Genomic DNA, 20,509 nt, shown 5'->3' on the forward strand with positions numbered 1-20,509 from the left:
GCAGACGAAAAATAAAGATTTGTAGCAACAAGAGTCAAAAGACTGGCACAGGGTGTACTTTTTCGTGGATAACACATAAGTCACTGTAATTTAAAAACTGTACATTTGGAACCTTGCCGGTCATCTGGTGCCTGTTGGACGTCGACTTCAGGGACACCCTGTATTAATTTAAAAGACATTGCTTACCTATATTAGTATTCTCCTTAATATCAGGCACGTAAGTTTTGAAGAACTTAGTGACGTCATCAGTTATGCAGTTTTCTCCCTTGACTATAGTTATTTTGTAGCCGATACCGTAATGTTTTTTGAGGAAGTAGGGGGTCCCTATACATTGTAGTTGGCCCCCCGACATGATTGCTATTCTATCACCGAGTACATCGGCCTCGTCCATGAAATGCGTCGTCAGTATCATTGTGCGACCTGTGGAAATATATAAGTTTTTAAACTGACATGGCCACTAACACTATTATTAGAACTTGAGACGCGATATTTACCATGTTCATCCGTGATCATGGCGCTTGCAACAGTGTCGAAATATCGGAAACTCATCGACATAATCATCGACATAAATAAACATGTTAAATATCCCGTCTCAAGTTCTAATAATGTGAAAATATATTTTTATAGTTTTAATTGATTCTTTATCTCGTATTTATATTTAGAATTGTAAATATATTTATAGGATTTATCTAAAATAGAAAACAAGAATAAAGTTTGAATATGTATGTATCCACAGATGAATGACAAAAAATATAAAACTTTGATCATAAATCATGCAAAAGGCGCAAAAACCAATTGAAATTGCGTTCATTAACATTATTCATTTTACTTAGAATTACTTAAATGTTCTTTTATTCCAAATTTAATGATAGAGTTAATTGTTTTTAAGTACGTAAAGAACGATGAATATAATTAAATTATGAAGTTTAATTTAATTTGCAAAGCAATTACTTGTCGTCTAGACTTCACAAGTAAGTATGCGTTTATTTTGACAAATTACAGATGTTCTGACTATCAAAAACTCTAATAGTTTTAATAGTTCTTTTTTGTTTAGTTAATTTAGTTTTCTTGCGTCATGTAGCTACTAAGTAGTAGATTTGTTACTTATTTATTATTACTGATTACTACTAAATTATTACTGAGTGAATATGTAATAGACTTTTGGCCTATGTTTTTTTACAATGAAATCGCCCCACTTCATATATAATGGTTGTATGGTTGTTATATTCATGGAACTACACAGTATACATATTTATATGGTATAACTTCGGAGAATCTAAGGTAGAGATTGGTGTTTTCCTCATAAAATCCACTTGTGTCACACAATAATACGAGTCACCGTAAAGCGGATGATTTAATATGGATAGCCAATTTCAAAGCCACGTCATTTCTTACCTATACGGCAAATATAATTCTATGACTCAGCAGTGATGTCCAAACAAAACCAATATAGTTATTATAATTGACATATAAGATATATGATTGTTTAGGGCAAAAGGTTGTGTCCAAGTACACAAAACTATGTTGCTTGCTAGACATTTCAACATGTTTTGTAATCAAGCCATCCATAGCAAAACAATTCTAGTTCAAACAGCTTATAACAATACAGACGGCAGGCCGCAGTCTGAACTCCAAGTATACAGCCGTTCATTGCCGAGGTTACTACCAATCATTTATTATGTAAGTAAGTAATCGTTTGGGAACCTTGACCCAATCCTTTTGAACTTACGTTCCGTGTTCCAAAACTTTAATTACTCTGTTGTGTATACAGGTATATTTTGAAGGACAAACCTTTCTTTTCTTTCTGCAGTAGGTCCCACAATGCGCGGCGCGCGGCAGGGTCAAGGCCGGACGTGGGCTCGTCCAGCAGTACCACGCGCGAGTTGCCGCACATCGCAGCCCCTACAGACAACCGCCGCTTCTGACCACCCGACAACTTCTCAGATGTCACGTCTCGCTACAAACAACATTTACATTAACAATGTTTCAGGATAGTGCGAAAAATAAATGCTTCAATATATTGAACCGTCGCTTCGATATGTGTCCATGGTGGGCCTTACGACACATAAACCTTTTCGATATCTAATAACAACTTCACTGAAACAACGTCAAACTAGATAAATATCTACTTCAGCCTCATAAAATATTTATCTCATACATTTTTCCGCCAAGTCATTGTTGTGTTTATATAGGCGCGGAGGTTAGCTAGGGGGGCAAAAACTATACACCAACGTCACTTCTATATTTCTTAAGATATTAATCAATCACTAATACGATATGACAATTTCTTACTAACCTTTTCTTCTAATTCAAGGAGTTTGACGAAATGATCCACTTCGTCCTTTATTTTATTTTTAGGAACACCTTTTAGTCTTGAATAAAATATGATGTGTTCCGCGACCGTGAGGTCTGGGAAAAGTACGTTGTGTTGTGGACAGATGCCGAGTGACTTGCGTGCTTGACCAGTTTCCGTCACTATATTGTAACCGTTGATGTACGCTTTCCCAGATGTAGGCGGAACCATGCCTGGATAGAATCAATGATGAAAAAAAACTATAAAGTATCATGACAAATGTACAAATCAATGTAATATTTAAAGCATCTATCAACGTATTATTAGTTTGTTAGAGCAAACACGAAGATACATTCCATGATTGATGTGGTTAATAGGAAGAGCTAAATTACAGTTAAGTGGACGTAATTGGGCAGTTGTTTAGCACGCAAGTGCTACTTAGATACGTTTAGATGAACCGAAAAACGTCATTAACGCCGGGTATCCGCGGTTTTCCCATTGGTTCTCGGATCTTTGCCTGATTATGTAAGTATTCATACGACTGTGACCCGAATTGTAGAAAATTATAGTGGAGAGTTCCGAGACTTCCGAGTGCTTGTTATCATGACATTCTTTTTATAAGCCTTTACAAATTGTCTGTGTATTGAATGAGAACGCGGAGCAAGATAGTATTTACTTAAAATGATGAGGTTTGTTCGTTTCGTAATAGTTAACGACTAAGGAAAATCCTTTTTACTTCGGTTGAGTGCCTACAGAACGAAGACTACGGTGTTGTGGAATATGAATATGAATATTTTATAAAGAAACATTTATACATATTTTAAGTTATGTCGAATGTAGGTTAGTATAACATGACTATCCTAGATGGGAGTGGAGTGGGCTTTCTAGTGAATTGTGTTAATCATTCATATTTGATGGATGACTGTAGGTATGGTAGGTATCTAACATCTAGTGACAAATGTCAAGGTAAGAAAGTACCTGTAAGCATGGATATAGTGGTTGTTTTCCCGGCGCCATTGTGACCCAATAACACGGTGATCTCGTTCTCATACATTCTCAGGTTCAAATTGTCTACGACTTTTTTACGACCCTTGTATATTTTCGTTAAATTCTGAAACAAAAGTTCGCGTAAAATATTTTTACTCCCAAGTCCATAAACTATACCAGTAATAAAATAGCGCGTTAATAAATTTTATTTACTTTTACGTTTTTGATGTTTACTGCATAAGTCCTCTGGTACCTATTCTCACAGCTCAGTAGTATAAACCTAAATATCTGAAGAATTTTATAATACGGTCAGGCTAGAAGTCAGGGCCGGTGAGTTTCTTTAAGATACCTATAGCAAACTTATAGCTAAGTACGGAGTTGTACATAAGTATATTGATGATGTCGTCTCCTTCGTTTATTTAGCGCAATACAGTGATGTTTACTACCCCTTATCGTTATTAAATTGGTCAATAAGGAAGGATATTATGTTGTGTTACTTGAAAGAGATCAGACGTACCCGAGTAGTGCGAGCAAAATATAAGCTATGTTGTTATGTACAGTGGAGGACAGATCCGTCTGATCAGTTTAAATTGCATTGCTTGGAGCCAGGAACAACATTAAGGCATGCCCCATGAATGTTTCATCTACTAGAAAAGCGATAACTTCACAGCTTAGTGACGCAGCACATGTGATCAGGTGCAAGCAAATATTAACTTAGTCATTCACACAATTGTATCTAGGTACTAGCTATTTTATATTTATTTGAATATTTTTTTAGTAAATTAATAGACAGCTGACAATTTTATTACTCGACTAGATCATTAGTTCAAAGACAATAATATTTCACCTTGTTAAACTAGGTGACCCGATGATCCGATGAAAGAATAAATGTTAACTTATTATACATAAGCATGGAAGACTTCATTTAGTTCGGTCAACTAAGACCTTGTTTTACCAATACGTTCACAGATTACGGACGCGCCGTAACAAAAAGTGAGTTTAACTAAGGTCAAACTGTGTAGGTATTCGTAATTTTCAGCAGTAGCTTGTTTACGTAAAACATTTGGTAACGTGTCGTGCGTGACTTACCTGTATGTTGACGCCCACTGGCACGCCCTTCGGTTCCTCGTCGTGGTCATGAACGACTTTCAACAAAGCATCATTGTACTCTGGATTATTTGAATCTTTACCCGTCATCTCTGTAAAACATAATTCTATTACTCTTGGGAAAGATCAAATAAAGAAAATTCTCAGGTAGATAATTCTTAGGTAATCGGACGATACTCTCTCACTCTCTTCAGCTTCAGGCTCACCATTTATTCCATGGGAACTCATAACTGGTGAAATGTGACAGTTACATAGTAACATGTGCAAAGGTTCTATTCAGGAATACAAAATATAATAGCAATGTGCGTAGGTATAATTCATAGCAATATGCAATAGATAACGGAGTAACAACCAGCTTAGTCAGTAAAACATCGACGTAGGTACGAGGTTCGAAGTTCACTATTTGATTCATCATAACGTAGCATCGTACAATAGGCATCTTGTATAACGATTCGCATTATGCAGTTTTAGTAGGTAAATAATAAATCATTTAAGAGCTATTAAAATTCTAATGCAACTAATAATGGCAGATAATTTAAATATCGATAAACCGGTTCCATTCGAGATGTTCCTTGTACAGACGCAATGACAATGACCTTGATTGCACGGTTTTTGTGATGATCGGTATTGATTCGTTACATGAGCTATATTGACGGATTACATAACACATGTTATGTATGTTATGTGTTATGTCTATCCATTCATTCCAAGCCTGACGGAAGGACGGAAGGACGGAGACCTATATTATTAAAATTGAAGAGAATACATCATGTCTGGGTAATAAATATTGAAAGGTATAATAAGTTTAGTGAGACTGACGATCAAGGGGTTTTTGAGCTTGACGAAATGTAGGTGAGTTATTGGTTTTGTTAGCTTAAGGAATTTTCAGTAATCGGTCAGCCCGGAGTCTAGAATCGGGCCTAATGTATTGTATAAGGATCGCTACTTATTACAAGAGCAGGGAATCATAAAATGAATCTTTGTCTACTCCATCGAAAAATAAAAACCGTGATTTAATCATAATGATGACCTAAAATATTATTTGTTTTACAAACCTGCTACTTTATGCTTTTTCGGTTTCCAAAAGCTCTTCGTCAGAGGGAAGTACCAGGGCAACGGGACTCCGTAGAGCCCTGGCCTTATCTTCTCGACATACATCGCTATCAACATGTAGAGTATCGAGTCAAGTATCAGCATTAGAACTATATGGCCCGGCTGTAGTTGATCCTGGTATGATATCGGAGTGAAGAACTCGTCCCATTGTAGACCTAATTGATATTGTAATAAGATTCAGTGTTATTCAAGTTAAATAATAAAAATATTTACATAGTAAAATTTGGGTGTATAATTACTCATTTACGGCCGAACTTAATAACTGATCACCATCGATAATCTTTGGATTTAGTTAGATTGATGTTGAACATATATGAGTTCTAGTTTATAGTTTCTGTCAAGTCAACACTTGAATCAATCCAGGGGTTAAGATCGGTCATTATTTCCGACCGGTAAATGAAACACACAAGGTTTCAAGGTTCACAAGGTTTTGTGTTAGTAAATAATAAATATTATGAAATTAAGCATTACGTATTCCGTTTTATACTAAGTTCTAAGTACAATACTATTCACGTCAAGTAGGTACCTACGTTTCTATCATATTGCAGGAAAAAGAGCCGTCTAGAGCCAAATAAACGGTGATATGTAACTTTATAGGCAATTCGCAGTTTGCCAAGCATAATAGCAAATAAAACATAAGTGTATGTGTCATAGGAAAAGAAAAATAACTATACTTTATACTGCTTAGGATGATGTTACTCATCTATTGTGTCTTTTAAGTTGTACTGCTGTAGGCGTCCGGTCGAAAGTTCAAATGAATAATTTAGTTCTTTGTTTAAGCCGTTTGAATTATTACCCCTACTACAAGTTAAGTACGATTAGTATACAATTTTTATGCATGACGTGCAATTATTGGATTTCTGTTGATTACACTAATTAATATGGATTATGAACCTCTTTCACAGTCAGGGTATTTTAAAGGTTTTATTCACACTTAGCACTTTTGTCAAACAACTTGCGTCATTAAATGACCCAATAGCTATTACAAGCCTATGGGACACATCTACTAGTCTATAGGGAGTAACTTTTGGTATACAATTTTTTTGTTCGTACTGAGACTTTGATTTAAGTTATATCTAAGTGAATAGTATTTCAGTTGTTTTGACATTTAAAGTATTGAAGTTGGAGTGAATGGGACAGAAAGATCCTTGCCAATTTTCAGGAGTAGAGCATTAAATATCAAAACTGGTTCGCGACACTTACCTTTGGAAGTTCCTTCGCACATGATGATAATTTGGAACGCATATCCCATAGCAGTGTTTGATATCAGACTTAATAGCAGTTTCGTTGTCAGACTTATGTCTTCGTAAAGTACTTGAGTTAGCATGTACACAGAGTATGCGGCGAACCAGGCCAGGCCCATAAACGATGCAGCTGTATTGGCTGTGAAACATCAATAGCATTACTATACGATAACAAACGTCCGCACTACAGATAAAATGTATATTCATACGGAATATCGAATACGGAATAGCTATTGTTTATTTTATTAGCCACTAGGCAGACGGAAAGTATATAAAACTCACCGTAATTTATGTAATGATGGCTTACCTCGAGAAAAGAAGACGCTGACCATAAAAGAAAATGATAATGAGGCGATGACGAACAAGATCATAAAGAAAAAAAGGACGCTCCATGGTGTGAATGTAAGTACAGCGTAACCGTCGCCGGCCTCCGTGCGGTTGAAAGGTGTCTAAAACATACAATTCATTACTGTCTTGTTGATGTATTTATAATCATATACTTGAATACATATTCTATCAGTTTGTCTTCAGGATAACGGTACAAAACTACTTTCAAGTCTAAAATTTAGTCGTATCTAAAGTCTGTAGATAGATAGTTCATGCATAAATAACGATTTCAGCGAATGAATTTATTTTTCCGCGGAAATGTTTTTGGAATATAAATGGACGCATGAAATGTATCATACAGTTTGGAGTGGTTAGCTAATCTGACGGATTTATTTAAAATCGAAATGCTGCAGTATCGAAATTAAGGATCATCGTTATCCCGGACATATTAATTCCGCTGATTCCCCCTAACGGGAGCAATATAGCATGAATCAACTAACTTACCTTGAACAGGATCACAATAAGGACAACAGATATGAGCAGGAACGAAAATTGTTTGATGAACCATGCCAACCAGTGTAACCACGACGGAAGGCCCATTATTGTCATTGTTTCCTGTTAAAACAATATCACAATCGTTTAATACTTGCTTAATTAAATAGTTGAGTGCTTTGTAATTCTATAAGAGACATATTTACCTTTAACTGTAGCTCTTTCTCGAATGTTACGACCCTGACAGTGTTGACGAAGGAATACGCGAAGCAGAGCATGATGATCATTGATATGAATCTTTCGAGTGCGACTAACAATTGATCTTCCCTGTATGCAAGTTGAGGTAGACGTTGTAGGTAAACTTTGGTGCCGATCGGCTTCCCGGCTTTCTGTTTTATTATTTCCTGTGATATAGCATGCTGAACCGCTAAGAACATTTCTGGCGAATATCCTAAAACGCAAAGACCAAGCTTAGTTCAGTTCGCTGTTAACATTACGCAGTGGATACCATCTATGTATGTAATTACTTTCACGCAGGTATATTTTTAGATTCGTTTATGAATTCTTAGTAAGTTCCTGGTTTTGCGTCAGTCGCTTGTAAATTTATAGGCCCTATTTTTAGCCTTTTTACAACACATTTCTAATTCAATGTCGCTCATAAGGTTAGTTGTTTTTATCACAAACATGTGTTTATTTAGCCTTGAAATTGTACTGGCATCATTCGTAAATATAAGTATTATTTTTGCGAATCATCCGAATGATTTAACGGTCAAAGGTCGCAAGAAGAGGGACTTAGATACATATAGTCCACAATTTTATTAGATTCATGCACACAGTGTAATTAAATTGATTGATGAAAAACTCACGGATTTATAATGAAATTTTAAATCAGTGAGTTTGCAATGTTGTGGTAATCTACACACGACACATAGGTAGGTATCTTGCGTAATAAAAATTACGTAAACAATGGAGATTAATGTTACAAACAGTATGCACCTACTTACTATAGGCTTAACTGCTTAGGACAGATATTTTTTACTTCATAGTTTTATAATCACAGTAGCCATTCGCGTTGGTATGAAGAAAGTAGCAATCAAGAATGAATAAATAAGTAAGTAGGTACCTACGACGTTCTGTAGGGGTGAATAATGAGAGGTGAATAAATGGTTTTATATGAATGGCACCTGGTGTTTTTCCACCGTACATGTCGTCGGGATCACGGGGACCAGGGCGCGGGAACAACGGATACAATAAATTCGTGCGCCAACTGGCCCTAAGTGGGTGCTCCACCATCGGAGTCCTCATCACAGCTGGGAATCTTAGGGTTAGAGTTATGTCATCTGGCCATTCTGTAGCATCTGTAAATATTTATCAATTGTATTTTCCGCGAACTTTCGCGGTATTCATCTACCTACTAATGTAGGTACAGAAAATCAATTCTCAGACATTCATGTACACATAATCTGATTTGTGAATATAATATTAGGTACTCACTTGCCATACTGTCATCAAATTGGATTCCAACAAGAATTTGGTTCATAGCATTAGGTTGGGTAAGAGCTAATTCCATTTCTTTAGCATTTTTGTAGCCTTTGGGTTGAGGTAAAACATTTGAATCAAATAGAAGAGCAAAAAGTATGCTAAAATTATCATCAGCTACCATTGCAATGGCATCCTTAGTTACCTTTCTAGTAAGAGGGTTTTCTGGAGAGAATGCCAGTGTTCCTGATTTTGTTGTTGTGAGATTGCCTCTGAATAAAAAACATAGTGAGTATGAGTGGTGGTTTTTTTTTAAATAGTTAAGTAAATAACTAGTTATTATCAAGTAAACTTTTATGTAGGTACTTACAAATTTCTGCCAGTTATGTTGAAATATGTTGGGAGAAATGGGGGATAACTTATATCTGGTTTTGATTTTGGGTCCACTAGGCATCTTGTTAGAATTAAAAATAAAGAAAATATCACAGGTGATGCTATTTCAAAAGCTGTTTGCCATTTATGCCTCCTTTGTAAAAGGAAGTTTTTCCAAATGAGGAGCTTTAGTTTGTCAAAGGCAGCCATAGTGTCAGGAGGGCATCTAAAATAAAAATTTAATAAGTAACATCAAGGGTATTCAATTAACTGCCACACTCAGGGACATTTAATGATAACTTAAACTATTCCTTAGTAACAATTTTGTATTGAAAATAATTGCTAAGGACTGTGGTAAGTAATCATTAAATGACTCTAAGTAACTATGCTGGTTAGTGTTTATTCTATTCATCATATTAAGATTCTTCCTCAGTGATAATTTTAACTTCACTTTTAATACAGAAATTTACGATTTTTATTAAAACTTTATCTAGATACTAAATATTCACTTTAAATAGTCATCAGCAGCATCAGAATAATATTATAAACAAAAACATTTGTTAAGTGCATTTAAAAATACTGTCTTATTAGTTTCTGATTGGACAGAAAAATAATTATAGTAGGTATTAACAATTTCTAATTAATTATTATTCTTTCAGTTAGATAGTGTACAATACCTAGGTGTGAAAGTTTATTTCATGTTGAATGCAATAATATCTAAATGAGAAATTAATTGACAGAAATTCTTTGCGATATTTTTATTAATAGATATTTATTGATTTTTTCAAAGCTGAAATATTATGTACCCATATTTCGCTTCCCTTCTCAGCTTTGTATTCCAGTACGTACAACGTCGTACAGACATAATATCAATCAATTCAAAGATCTCGTTAAACATTAATACAAACAATTATTTCTATCGACTGTTACTACTTTCCTAGTCCTATTTTTAAGTGGCATTTTTTTATTTTCGTCTCAGTAATTAATCGGCGTGAAAAATCTTACCTGCATATTACGCATACATCCTATTTTTGCGGAATTTTCATAGATACGCAGATCACTGTTAAGGTATGGCACACTCACACACGATTTATTTAATTGATACTATTTTTGAAGGTCAATATAAAACCGTAAGCGAAACAGACCATTCTACAGGAGCCGAACCTCCCTTCCACTGTGACAATTCAATGAATGAAAACGAGTTCCGATGACAACAGTAAGCACAAAGTTGGCAGATTTGACAATCGATTTGACATTGTCAAATTTAATGTCACATTTTGACACTAGTTTAGCAGTGTTACAAAACATAAAAAAATGTATTGACTTCCATCGACAATTTTTTATTCGATTATATTGCTGGTGCTGTGCTTTGGATTATATTGCATCAATAGTAAAATGATCACGTATTTACCTAGGGTATCGGTAAGTAGGTATTTCTTGTGTACAAAAAGTAACGTGCAAGAACTAAAATATACAAATCTTGTACTGTAAAAAAAAAATATCATACTTATAGTTAACCAAAACCAGACCCAGCCACCGGCAATTGCAAAAGATATTTTTAATGTAGCAGCTTCTCTACTTGCATGATGTGTGGTTTGCATATTAAAGTGTTTTCTTGTCAGCTCTTGTATGGTATTCTTAATGTCATACATTTAGTCATGTGAATCATCGAAAGCACTAAAAACCATAGATACATTGGAACACTTTTCAATTTTTTATCATGAAATAATCAAAATGGCGTTTACGTCAATGACATATCAATGTTTTCTATTGGATTTTTTTGTTTAAAAATGTTATAAATGTAATTTTGCAACGATTGTTTCTTTAATATGTCTACCAATAATTTATCTTCGGTTTTAAAATCTTGTTCAGAGAGTGAGCTGATTAATGAAGTGTCCGACAACAGTATGACACAGAAGCAGGTGGAAGGATCCCGATTAAAACGTACATTTACCCTGCCTCGCAATCCATTTGGGACTACAAAACCTGGATCCAGTAAGAATAAAAGCAATGAGAGTGAAAACAAGCCAACAAGTGCCAGTTCCACAATAGTAGATGCTCCTAAAGACGAAAATGGCATAGAAAGGAAGTTGTTTAGAAGGCCATCATGGAAAAGATTTTTAAACAAGATAGCGCAACATATGAGCACTGTTCATGTATCAGGTGTAAGTATATTTCAATTTCTGGATAATTGATACACTGCCAGTGTCGAGAGAATAGAAATTAAGTTATTATTTACTCTTATTGTCATTGTATAATGGTGAATCAGTCGTTATCTGTGTATTGTTTGGTGATTAATAACAAATGAAATACCTAATGACATCAAAACAAGCTGTAATACACATTTTCTTTATTTTAATTTCCAATCAGACATGTGTCTAATTGGATTCTTACTGGTTAAATGAAAATTCATAATCACACTATTTACAGGTGAAGTCTGCACCAGCTCTAGTGAATGGTGAGCGTGTTCCTTGCAGTGGAGATCCTCCATGGCCACCAGGCTCCACCCCGGCTGCTACAGGAATCAAAAACCATGGCAACACTTGCTACATGAATGCTGTCTTGCAGTGTCTCTCACATACTGATGTTATAGCTGAATATTTTGTTTTAGACCATTACAAAGTGAGTTTTGTGTTGAAATTCCTGATGAATAATTTAAGTAATACACATTTTGTGAAGATATTCTAGAAATGTTGTTCATAACAATCATAATAAGTCATATTATTATTATATTTTTTTATCTAGGTTGATCTACAGAAAAGAAATAAAATTAACTCAAAGAAATATGGTACCCGAGGTGAAGTGACTGAGCAACTGGCAGCAATTCTAAAAGCTCTCTGGGCTTGCCATTATACCCCTGATATGAGCACAGCTTTTAAGGTATCATGTTATCTCAAATAAATAATTAGTTTTTATTATTAATTAAAAATGTAATATTCATAAATAGCGCCAAAAAGAGAGTATCTGTTTCAATCTCGACCTTGTCTGCGCTCTACCTATATAATTATCTATCCTTGATAATGCCTCACTTGTAGCTGAGAATATTATAAAAATATTCTTGTTTGGTTTGGTGGTTTGCATTGAAAATAGTTTCATTATGATTATGTTCAAGGTTGTATAAAACATGACTAATATTTTGTTAAAAAAAAATTGTCTAACTATATGTAACAGTAATGACTATTTTTATTTTCTTCAACAAACATACATTTTGTATTATAAATATTGATGAAAAGTGTATTGAAGTTACATAACAATTTTAATCATATAACTATTCTAGTAGAATAAAGGTTTCATTTGTTTAATATATTTCAGGGTGCAGTTGAAAGACATGGTACACAATATAGGGGCAATAGTCAACATGATGCACAAGAATTTTTATTTTGGCTATTGGATAAAGTTCATGAAGATTTAAATACAGCTACAAAGAAGAAATATAAAACTATTAAGGTAAGCAGTACTAATTGCAGTTCATCGAAGTGGCTTAAAAAGTGTTGTCTGCACTGTTGCTTTTAATTTGTGTTTATTTTTTATTTTAGAATACATGTGGCAAGCCTGATGAAGTAGTAGCAGCTGAAACATTAGCCAATCATGCCAGGAGAAATAGTTCATTTGTACAGGCCGTTTTCCAAGCTCAGTACAGGTATGGAAGTTGTGTAAATTATTCTTGTTGTTAACTTTCTGTTGTTTTGATTGAATCAAGTTTTGTTTTATCACAGTTTTTATTGCATAGGTATTTATTCACTGTTTTTAAGTATTGTATTGCTCAATTTCATCATTAATTATTGAAACATCACTACAGGTCAGCACTGACATGTGCAAAATGTGAGCGCACATCATGTACATTTGACCCGTTCCACTGTGTGAGTGTACAGCTACCTTCACGACTGGCCACCACCCAGCCCTCACCGCTGCCTGTCAATGTAAGTGTTGTGTAGCATATTTTAATAATTTATTTATTGAATAGTTTTATAATCTGTATGCAATAGTAGTTACAGACTTGCAGCCATGTTCAAAGTATGTCACTATGACAAATTAGGGTCAGTTTGCATACTGTTTTTGTAGGCTTGTTTGCAAGTATGTTATACACTACTTATTTACATTGTGACTTACCATTATATTATTGTGGTCTCCAAAATCAATTGATATAAATGTACCTTTGGGGTTAGTGTTCTATAAGCTGCAAAATGTCCGGAAGTAAATTAGTATTCTGTCTATATCTATAATACAAAATTAACTTTAAATTTCAGGTTGTATATGTGAACCAGCAGCCAAGACAAGTGCGTATTGGTGTAGAGCTTACACCAAACATGACTATGGATGACTTGCGGACAACATTACATAATGATACGGGAATTGACAGGGACCATATCATCATGGCGGAAATTAATGAAATGGGTAAATATATTGTATGACCTTAACATTGAATCTATACTAATATTATAAAGCTGAAGAGTTTGTTTGTTTGATTGTTTGTTTGTTTGTTTGAACGCGCTAATATCCGGAACTACTAGTCCGATTTGAATAATTCTTTTTGTGTTGGATAGCGCAATTATCGAGGAAGGTTATAGGCTAAAAAACATCACGCTACTATCAATAGGAACCGAGCAGAGCGGGTAAAACCGCGCGGAAGCAGCTAGTGTATTATAAATTTTGAAGTTTAGGAATTATTTAAAGAATTTCCAGAAGAATATGTCAGTTTTATTAACCTGAGTTTAATTATATTGCTATGTCTCATTTCTATATGTACGTAATTTCAGGTTGGTGTAACGCGCGAGCGGGCTGGGAGGCAGCTGGCATTGACTTTGGTGCCTTATACTGTATGGAAGCACCACCACTCCTGCAGACTCCAACCACTCCTTACCTTCTTATTTTATGGGTTAATGTATTAGAAGGAGAGAGATTTGGTAAGTCTCTATTAACAATTTGCTGCTTTAATGACTAAGAAATATGATCTATTTTTTAATAAGTATTAAAAAATAGATTAAATAGATTAATAGATTTCTTTGTTATTTTAAAGGGTCACCTTACGCTATGCAAGTGCCTCGTGAGATTTCATACGAGGACTTGCAGAAGCTGATGCTGAAGGAGATGTGCCAGATTGTGGCTGAGCGAGTGTTGGAAAACTCGCAAGGGCCCGAAATCTTCCGCGCGAGGATCGCTGAGGCGCACCGTCCTAGAGATCCTGCGTATTTACAACCCGAGGTACCTACATATGATAAAATAATATGCTTAAATTACACATATTTCCATACTATTGATTATCTATTACACACACATACACACCATATAATGCAGTTTTGTATTCATAATTAATTCAATCACTCATTTATAAACAGTATTAAAATAAATGTTTGTTATTCGTAAAAGTTTTTGGATTCCATAATTCCACATATTTGTTGCACAAATGTAAGAATAAAGACTAGATAAAAGAATAATTAAGTGGATTGTTCGTGACCAAAATAGCTTCTTTGTCTCAAGAATGTTTTGTAATTGGTGTATGTATCTCCCACAGCTCCCGCATCCGCTGTTTTCATTGGATGTGGAGCAAGCGTTGTGTGCTCACGACAAACATCCGCATCTTAGACTCGAACTTCTCTGGGACGCTGCGCATAGGGACAGGTAAATATGATTCTTAATACTTTTGTTATAAGGTACATATTAATATATCTTTATATATATAATTCTTCTGTAGTGTGTATGTCACTGAACATCTCTTAAACGACTGGACCGATTTTGATGAAATTTTTTGTGGATGTTCAAGGGGATCTGAGAATGGTTTAGATTCACAATTTTGTCCGCTGGACAATGTTTTTTTAATTAATTTTTAATTTATTAGTAGTTGTTGATTTTGAAATGTTTTACATTGGACCCGACAAATTTTTAATTTAAAGACGTGTAGACAGGATGACGTCTGTCGGGTCCGCTAGTGTATTTATATAACTAAATGGACTATTAATGTGTTTCTTTAGTCTAAAAAAAATATTGCATTAAATATATATTATTGTCAATCAATCTCTATTAAATGTTAAAACTGTCGTACGTAAATAATTCATATGACATTTAGATACAAGTTGTCGGTCGTATTTTACATTTCCCTATTTTATACAAGGGGCGTGATCAATAAATCGATAGTACATATAGCAATGCGGTATACAGAGAGTTCATATAACGTTTTCATGTTATACCGATTGATTGCTCTTGACATTGGATCCAGCGGAAATTCACTTATCATGACGGAAAGCTGTTCTGCGTCCCATATTTCAGTCGCATTCCATTAATAGATAGCCTTGAACTGAGATATTTATATGACGCATATGTCATATGTACGTAAGTAATGTGATTACTTTAGGTTACTGACAAATATGGTCAAACTTAGTATAATTGTTTTTATATAAGGACTTAGTTTCTTTCAACAATATCGCCCAGTGCCGTTAAAATCGCGATATCTCTTATAAAAAGCTATAATAGCTACTAATGATCAGAACAATATGGCAGATCTAGTATTATAAAACAATTTGTGCAGGAATGGAGCAGCTATATAGCTATAGCTAATAAATTATTCCGTTTTTTTAGGTTCTCCTAACGAAAAACGGAACCTAAAAAATACTTGTTTAATTATGATACTGAAAGTACGGCCCCTACTCTTAATCGGTGTTTTATGACTAGATTCATTAATGTAATAGATACTAAAGGTTTTATTCGTGTTAGCGCATGGAAGCGTTAATTTTCAATGTGACGTAGCATTTTCACCCTTACATATCTTAAAATAGTACACATATTCCATCAATGTATAGTAAAGAATGGAGATTGAGTTGGATATAATGTTCCCAGCATCATCCGGTCGGCGGGCGAGGCGTGCGAGGTGCACGTGTCTGCGGCGGGGTCGGCGGCGCCCCTGACGCTGCACGCCTGCCTCGCGCACTACACGCGCGCGGAGCATCTCGCGCAGGAAGATGCATGGAGGTACCTTCATTATTACTTCACAGAAAACCTGTGTGAAACAAAGTTTACTTTGCGTTTCACCATATGAGTCTTCTTCCTCTAATCCCAAAAAATTGAAACTCTTGAAATGCCACACACTTGTCTTGCTCTGGTGTTACAGGTGTCTATGAGCGGCGCCAATTGCTTACTATCAGATGACCCGTCAGCTTGTTTGCCGACCATTTCTAAATAAAAAAAATGTGTAACAGATTTGATCTAACTTACTTATTAACTTTAATTTTGTACAGATGTCCCCAGTGTCAGCGGTATATGCCTGTAGTGAAGACTCTCGGTCTTTGGTCGCTTCCAGATATTTTAGTAATACATTTAAAAAGGTTTCGACAGTAAGTAGAATATTTAGTTGATTTCAATTGTTTAATAACATGTATAAAGTAAGATATTTAATTGATGCATATTTTCAGGCAAGCCAAAGGTCGTACAAGCACGAAGTTAACAGCAATGGTAGAGTTTCCTTTAAATGATTTTGATATGACGCCACATCTTGTTAGAAGGAACACACAAATGGCGGAGTCGCCCGGCCACTCGCGGTCGCCGAGACGAAGACATTCCAAGACGCCCGCGAGCAACCCTCAGGAGAACATGTACGACCTCTATGCTATCTGTTATCACCACGGTGATGATCTCGAGACTGGACACTACACGGCAGCTTGTAAAAACCCGTATGACGGACATTGGTACAAATTCGATGATTCTAAAGTGACCGCAGTCGATGACGAAAATGCTTACAGTGAATTAGTAAATAATACCGCTTATATGCTATTTTATAAGCGCAAAAAGCCAATTGTTACGCATTCATGTTCCTCTGACGACCACAACGGCCATTGGGCGTTACGTATGCCAAAATACGTGAAACGAACGACCGAAACTGTAAACGAACTAACCGAGGTTAAGGAAGAGAGCGTCATTGAAGAAGTTAAAGTGGAAGCGACGGCCAACGAGCCGGACTCCGAGTCTGATATCACCGCTCTCACGCACAGCCCCTCACTGTCGCGAAGTGTTGCCAGTCTTCCCGACGATAGCGTCAGCGAGGTGACGTCACCGGTGAAGCACACCGTGTGCGTCACCGTGATCCACAACAACACGTCCACCGTGCAGTCGCCCACGCTGCAGCGCCCGCTCCTACTCGAAGTCAACGGGAACAACGCCACTGACGACATCAGCGAACACGAAAACGAAACGAGCGTCTCTCTCGAGCCGTACATTCACAAAGATGTCCACGTCAACCCTAAGATGACTCCCGTGGACACTCGCAGGCCACGCTCTGTGGACTACCCGACTCGGTCCTCTGGCGCCACGCCCACCACCAGAGACACAAACAGGAACTATGAGAGTTCTCCGTTAGTTGCTAGTATAAACGAAGTCGAATACCACCCCACCACCGAAGATTTGATGTTGTCGATGTTCCAGGAATCGAAGTTTATTGTTCCTAGACATACTAATCATGTTACTGGGGAATCTCATAGGACAGGTTAGTACATACTAACTGCTTTAGCTTGTATTGCGATGTGCTATTTGCTGCCGTGGACGTCAGGGTACTTACTGTTAGTACTTACTGTAGAATAATATAATGTACATATTTCATGTATATCTTCTACATCATATTTACAGGAGAGAAGTCTGCTGTTTGGAAAACTCGAATATCCACATGAGAACAAGAGATGATGTCTGAAGAATACCATATTTTACACATTTATTATTTATTTAATTTTTATACATACTTAGATCTGAGGATTTCATGTAGCTGACACTTCATTTGTACATGGATGAAATTTGTGAATTTCGTAATAGGGCGCTATAACAGAGGCTTGTAATGTAGTTGCTGTAGTTATTTTAATTTATTGCAACCTCGACGTTCATTCATACTCATTTAAAGTTATTTGTTATTATTATAATTAACCAGCCAATATGCCAATGACTTATACTAAACCTATCCTATGTTTGTATATGTCAAGGTCTTATCCCGAGGTAAGCGAACATGGCGGTTATGCCAGTATACTATTTAATAAATATTTTAACGTAATGTTGATTACGTTACAATAGTTATGTAAGTATAATTAAATTGAAGCGAAAGTGATTTATTAGATAAAATAAATTCGATTAGTATTGACATTTTTCATATTTAGATATCTTGCATTTGGCAATTTTGTAAAATCTTTGGCGCAATACTTGCTTAATTCAGTAGACTTATGCTAGTATTGTAGTTTAGCGGCACTTTCTGTATTCGGCACTCTACATCGGGATACTATCTTCTTCGAATCTCGCAGGAGATGAGGCCTTACATTTTTGTTAAATAGTAGGTCAGAGTATATTGACAATATTAAATTCGTAGTTAACAAAATATTTGTTGAACAAATAGGACCAATCATGCCCTTACCTGTATATTTCTGTTTCTCGTCTGATGTAATATAGTGTACCTATGTAACATACAACTGTGTAGATAAACCAATATCTTGAATTATATGAACGTAGCTAGAGGGCGTTATAAGTAATCACATTTGTGCCTTGGCCCTAGAGAAGTTGTGATTTTAAAATTGAACATAAATAAAATACAATATGGTGTGTACACTGTGACTAAACTTTAATATTTGTACAGCTATTACGATATACATAACTGTAAGCGAAAAATTACATGTATAAGTTGATCTTGATAACTGATAATGTAGGAGGAGAGAGATGTGTTGTGTTGGATATAATGTCTACCATATTAATGCCACTTGCAAGAGGTACGTGAGATCATTGTGATTTAATTAATATTTTCTATTTGCAAAGTGTTGTACATAGACGTGGGTTTTATGTATGTTTTAGATGTGATTTGCTATTATTTACCTAAACTGATATTCAAATTTGGATTATAATGACTTTTGTAAATAAGCAAAAAAAAAGTTTTTCGTAAATGCACATTATTTAGAATTTGTTTATGCATTTTACAATGATGATTTTTTTATTAATTTATTGTATTGAAATTGATTTTTAGTAAAAAGACAATTGTTTATAGTATCACAATCAATAACGAAGGTATCGCATTGAGGAGCTTGCCAAGCTAGATAGTGAGCGAGCGTGTTGTAGTGCGGTATCTGCGTCAGCCTGTACTGTAACGTGGCCTAAACGATGTACCTGTGATCCATTACTTTATCAGGATACAACACTTGCTAGGGAATACTTCAGTTACGTTTTAATATTGATTATGATGGATGTATCGAGTTTAAGTACCTACACAATAAAATTCAAAACTGCCTCGTAGTTTTTGAAAGTACTTATGAATTGCATCATAAAGAAGTTAATTCAATACTGAAATGTAACTGGAAATTTGCCGAAGTGCTTAATTTAAAAGATTAGCTAGTTTTGTTGTATTGGAAAGTTGATTATGTTATTAAATATAAGTTTAAATGTCTGGCTCTCAACTTGGTCGCAGATTAATTTATTTATAGGATCGGAGGTATGGCCCCTTTTTTAAACTATTTTGTGTTATAAACACGATTCGAGACTGCAAACCTTTTTACCTACTTAATTAATATAGACAAAGAATAGAAATTTAAATATTTTATGTTACTATTGCAATATAATTTTTCAAATTATAATTACTTGTTTAAAAAATATAATATATTTACATATAATGTTCAATATAACAGCTTGGGCCGACCTCCGAATATTTGTATTATGCGTTGTTTTAATTTAAAGATGTTTATTTTAATTTCACCATGTTATGTTACAATATAAGCGTTATGTCCACAGTTTGATTGTTTTATTTTATCTAAACATCCATTAATTAAGAAATGTCTAATCAAACGCTTAATTTATTAGTTTTTGCAACATATTGTTTTAGTATAATTGGGTCACCTTGCCACCTCAAGTGGTTTGATCGGTGATACAGCATTACTAGATCGAGACCCGTCAAACGGCAGACAACGCTCGAAAGGTGCCTACCTTGAACTAACTTGATAAATGGTTACTCTGTACACGTAATAGGCTGTACAGCCAAATTGATTCCGGATACCTATTATTAGGATATAGGTGGACCTGCACACCTAAGCTATTGTGGCCTGCAAAGATTAGTACTATGTGTATATACAGTCTCCTAATCTTATCAGCCATT

The 20,509-nt window shown here is 35.2% G+C and overlaps 2 protein-coding genes across 9 annotated transcripts in view; one reads left to right on the top strand and one right to left on the bottom strand.

Moving 5' to 3' along the window:
• The window catches only part of LOC118264111 (phospholipid-transporting ATPase ABCA1), a 37,999-nt gene extending 27,385 nt beyond the window's left edge, over nucleotides 1-10,614 (bottom strand). The window contains 10 exon segments of the mRNA XM_035576510.2: nucleotides 4,370-4,479; nucleotides 5,443-5,655; nucleotides 6,704-6,883; nucleotides 7,052-7,193; nucleotides 7,576-7,686; nucleotides 7,770-8,014; nucleotides 8,748-8,921; nucleotides 9,058-9,314; nucleotides 9,413-9,640; nucleotides 10,420-10,614. Of these exon segments, the coding sequence (XP_035432403.2) occupies nucleotides 4,370-4,479; nucleotides 5,443-5,655; nucleotides 6,704-6,883; nucleotides 7,052-7,193; nucleotides 7,576-7,686; nucleotides 7,770-8,014; nucleotides 8,748-8,921; nucleotides 9,058-9,314; nucleotides 9,413-9,624 (1,644 nt within the window). The 5' untranslated portion in view covers nucleotides 9,625-9,640; nucleotides 10,420-10,614.
• The window catches only part of LOC118264130 (ubiquitin carboxyl-terminal hydrolase 31), a 23,196-nt gene extending 3,049 nt beyond the window's left edge, over nucleotides 1-20,147 (top strand). The window contains exons 1-14 of one of the 8 annotated variants that reach the window (XM_050704973.1): nucleotides 11,073-11,579; nucleotides 11,845-12,036; nucleotides 12,160-12,294; nucleotides 12,727-12,861; nucleotides 12,951-13,054; nucleotides 13,214-13,334; nucleotides 13,662-13,809; nucleotides 14,172-14,318; nucleotides 14,432-14,616; nucleotides 14,927-15,033; nucleotides 16,246-16,377; nucleotides 16,644-16,739; nucleotides 16,818-17,884; nucleotides 18,025-20,147. In XM_050704973.1, the coding sequence (XP_050560930.1) occupies nucleotides 11,244-11,579; nucleotides 11,845-12,036; nucleotides 12,160-12,294; nucleotides 12,727-12,861; nucleotides 12,951-13,054; nucleotides 13,214-13,334; nucleotides 13,662-13,809; nucleotides 14,172-14,318; nucleotides 14,432-14,616; nucleotides 14,927-15,033; nucleotides 16,246-16,377; nucleotides 16,644-16,739; nucleotides 16,818-17,884; nucleotides 18,025-18,065 (2,946 nt within the window). In that variant the 5' untranslated portion in view covers nucleotides 11,073-11,243 and the 3' untranslated portion in view covers nucleotides 18,066-20,147. Of the gene's footprint in view, nucleotides 1-11,072; nucleotides 11,580-11,844; nucleotides 12,037-12,159; nucleotides 12,295-12,726; nucleotides 12,862-12,950; nucleotides 13,055-13,213; nucleotides 13,335-13,661; nucleotides 13,810-14,171; nucleotides 14,319-14,431; nucleotides 14,617-14,926; nucleotides 15,034-16,245; nucleotides 16,378-16,643; nucleotides 16,740-16,817; nucleotides 17,885-18,024 lie in introns of those variants that run through there. The other 7 variants (XM_050704967.1, XM_050704968.1, XM_050704969.1 and 4 more) reach the window with 7 other exon arrangements.
• The last annotated feature ends 362 nt before the right edge of the window (nucleotides 20,148-20,509 follow it).

Source organism: Spodoptera frugiperda, chromosome 26, assembly GCF_023101765.2.
Source record: "Spodoptera frugiperda isolate SF20-4 chromosome 26, AGI-APGP_CSIRO_Sfru_2.0, whole genome shotgun sequence".
Classification (NCBI taxonomy): domain Eukaryota; kingdom Metazoa; phylum Arthropoda; class Insecta; order Lepidoptera; family Noctuidae; genus Spodoptera; species Spodoptera frugiperda.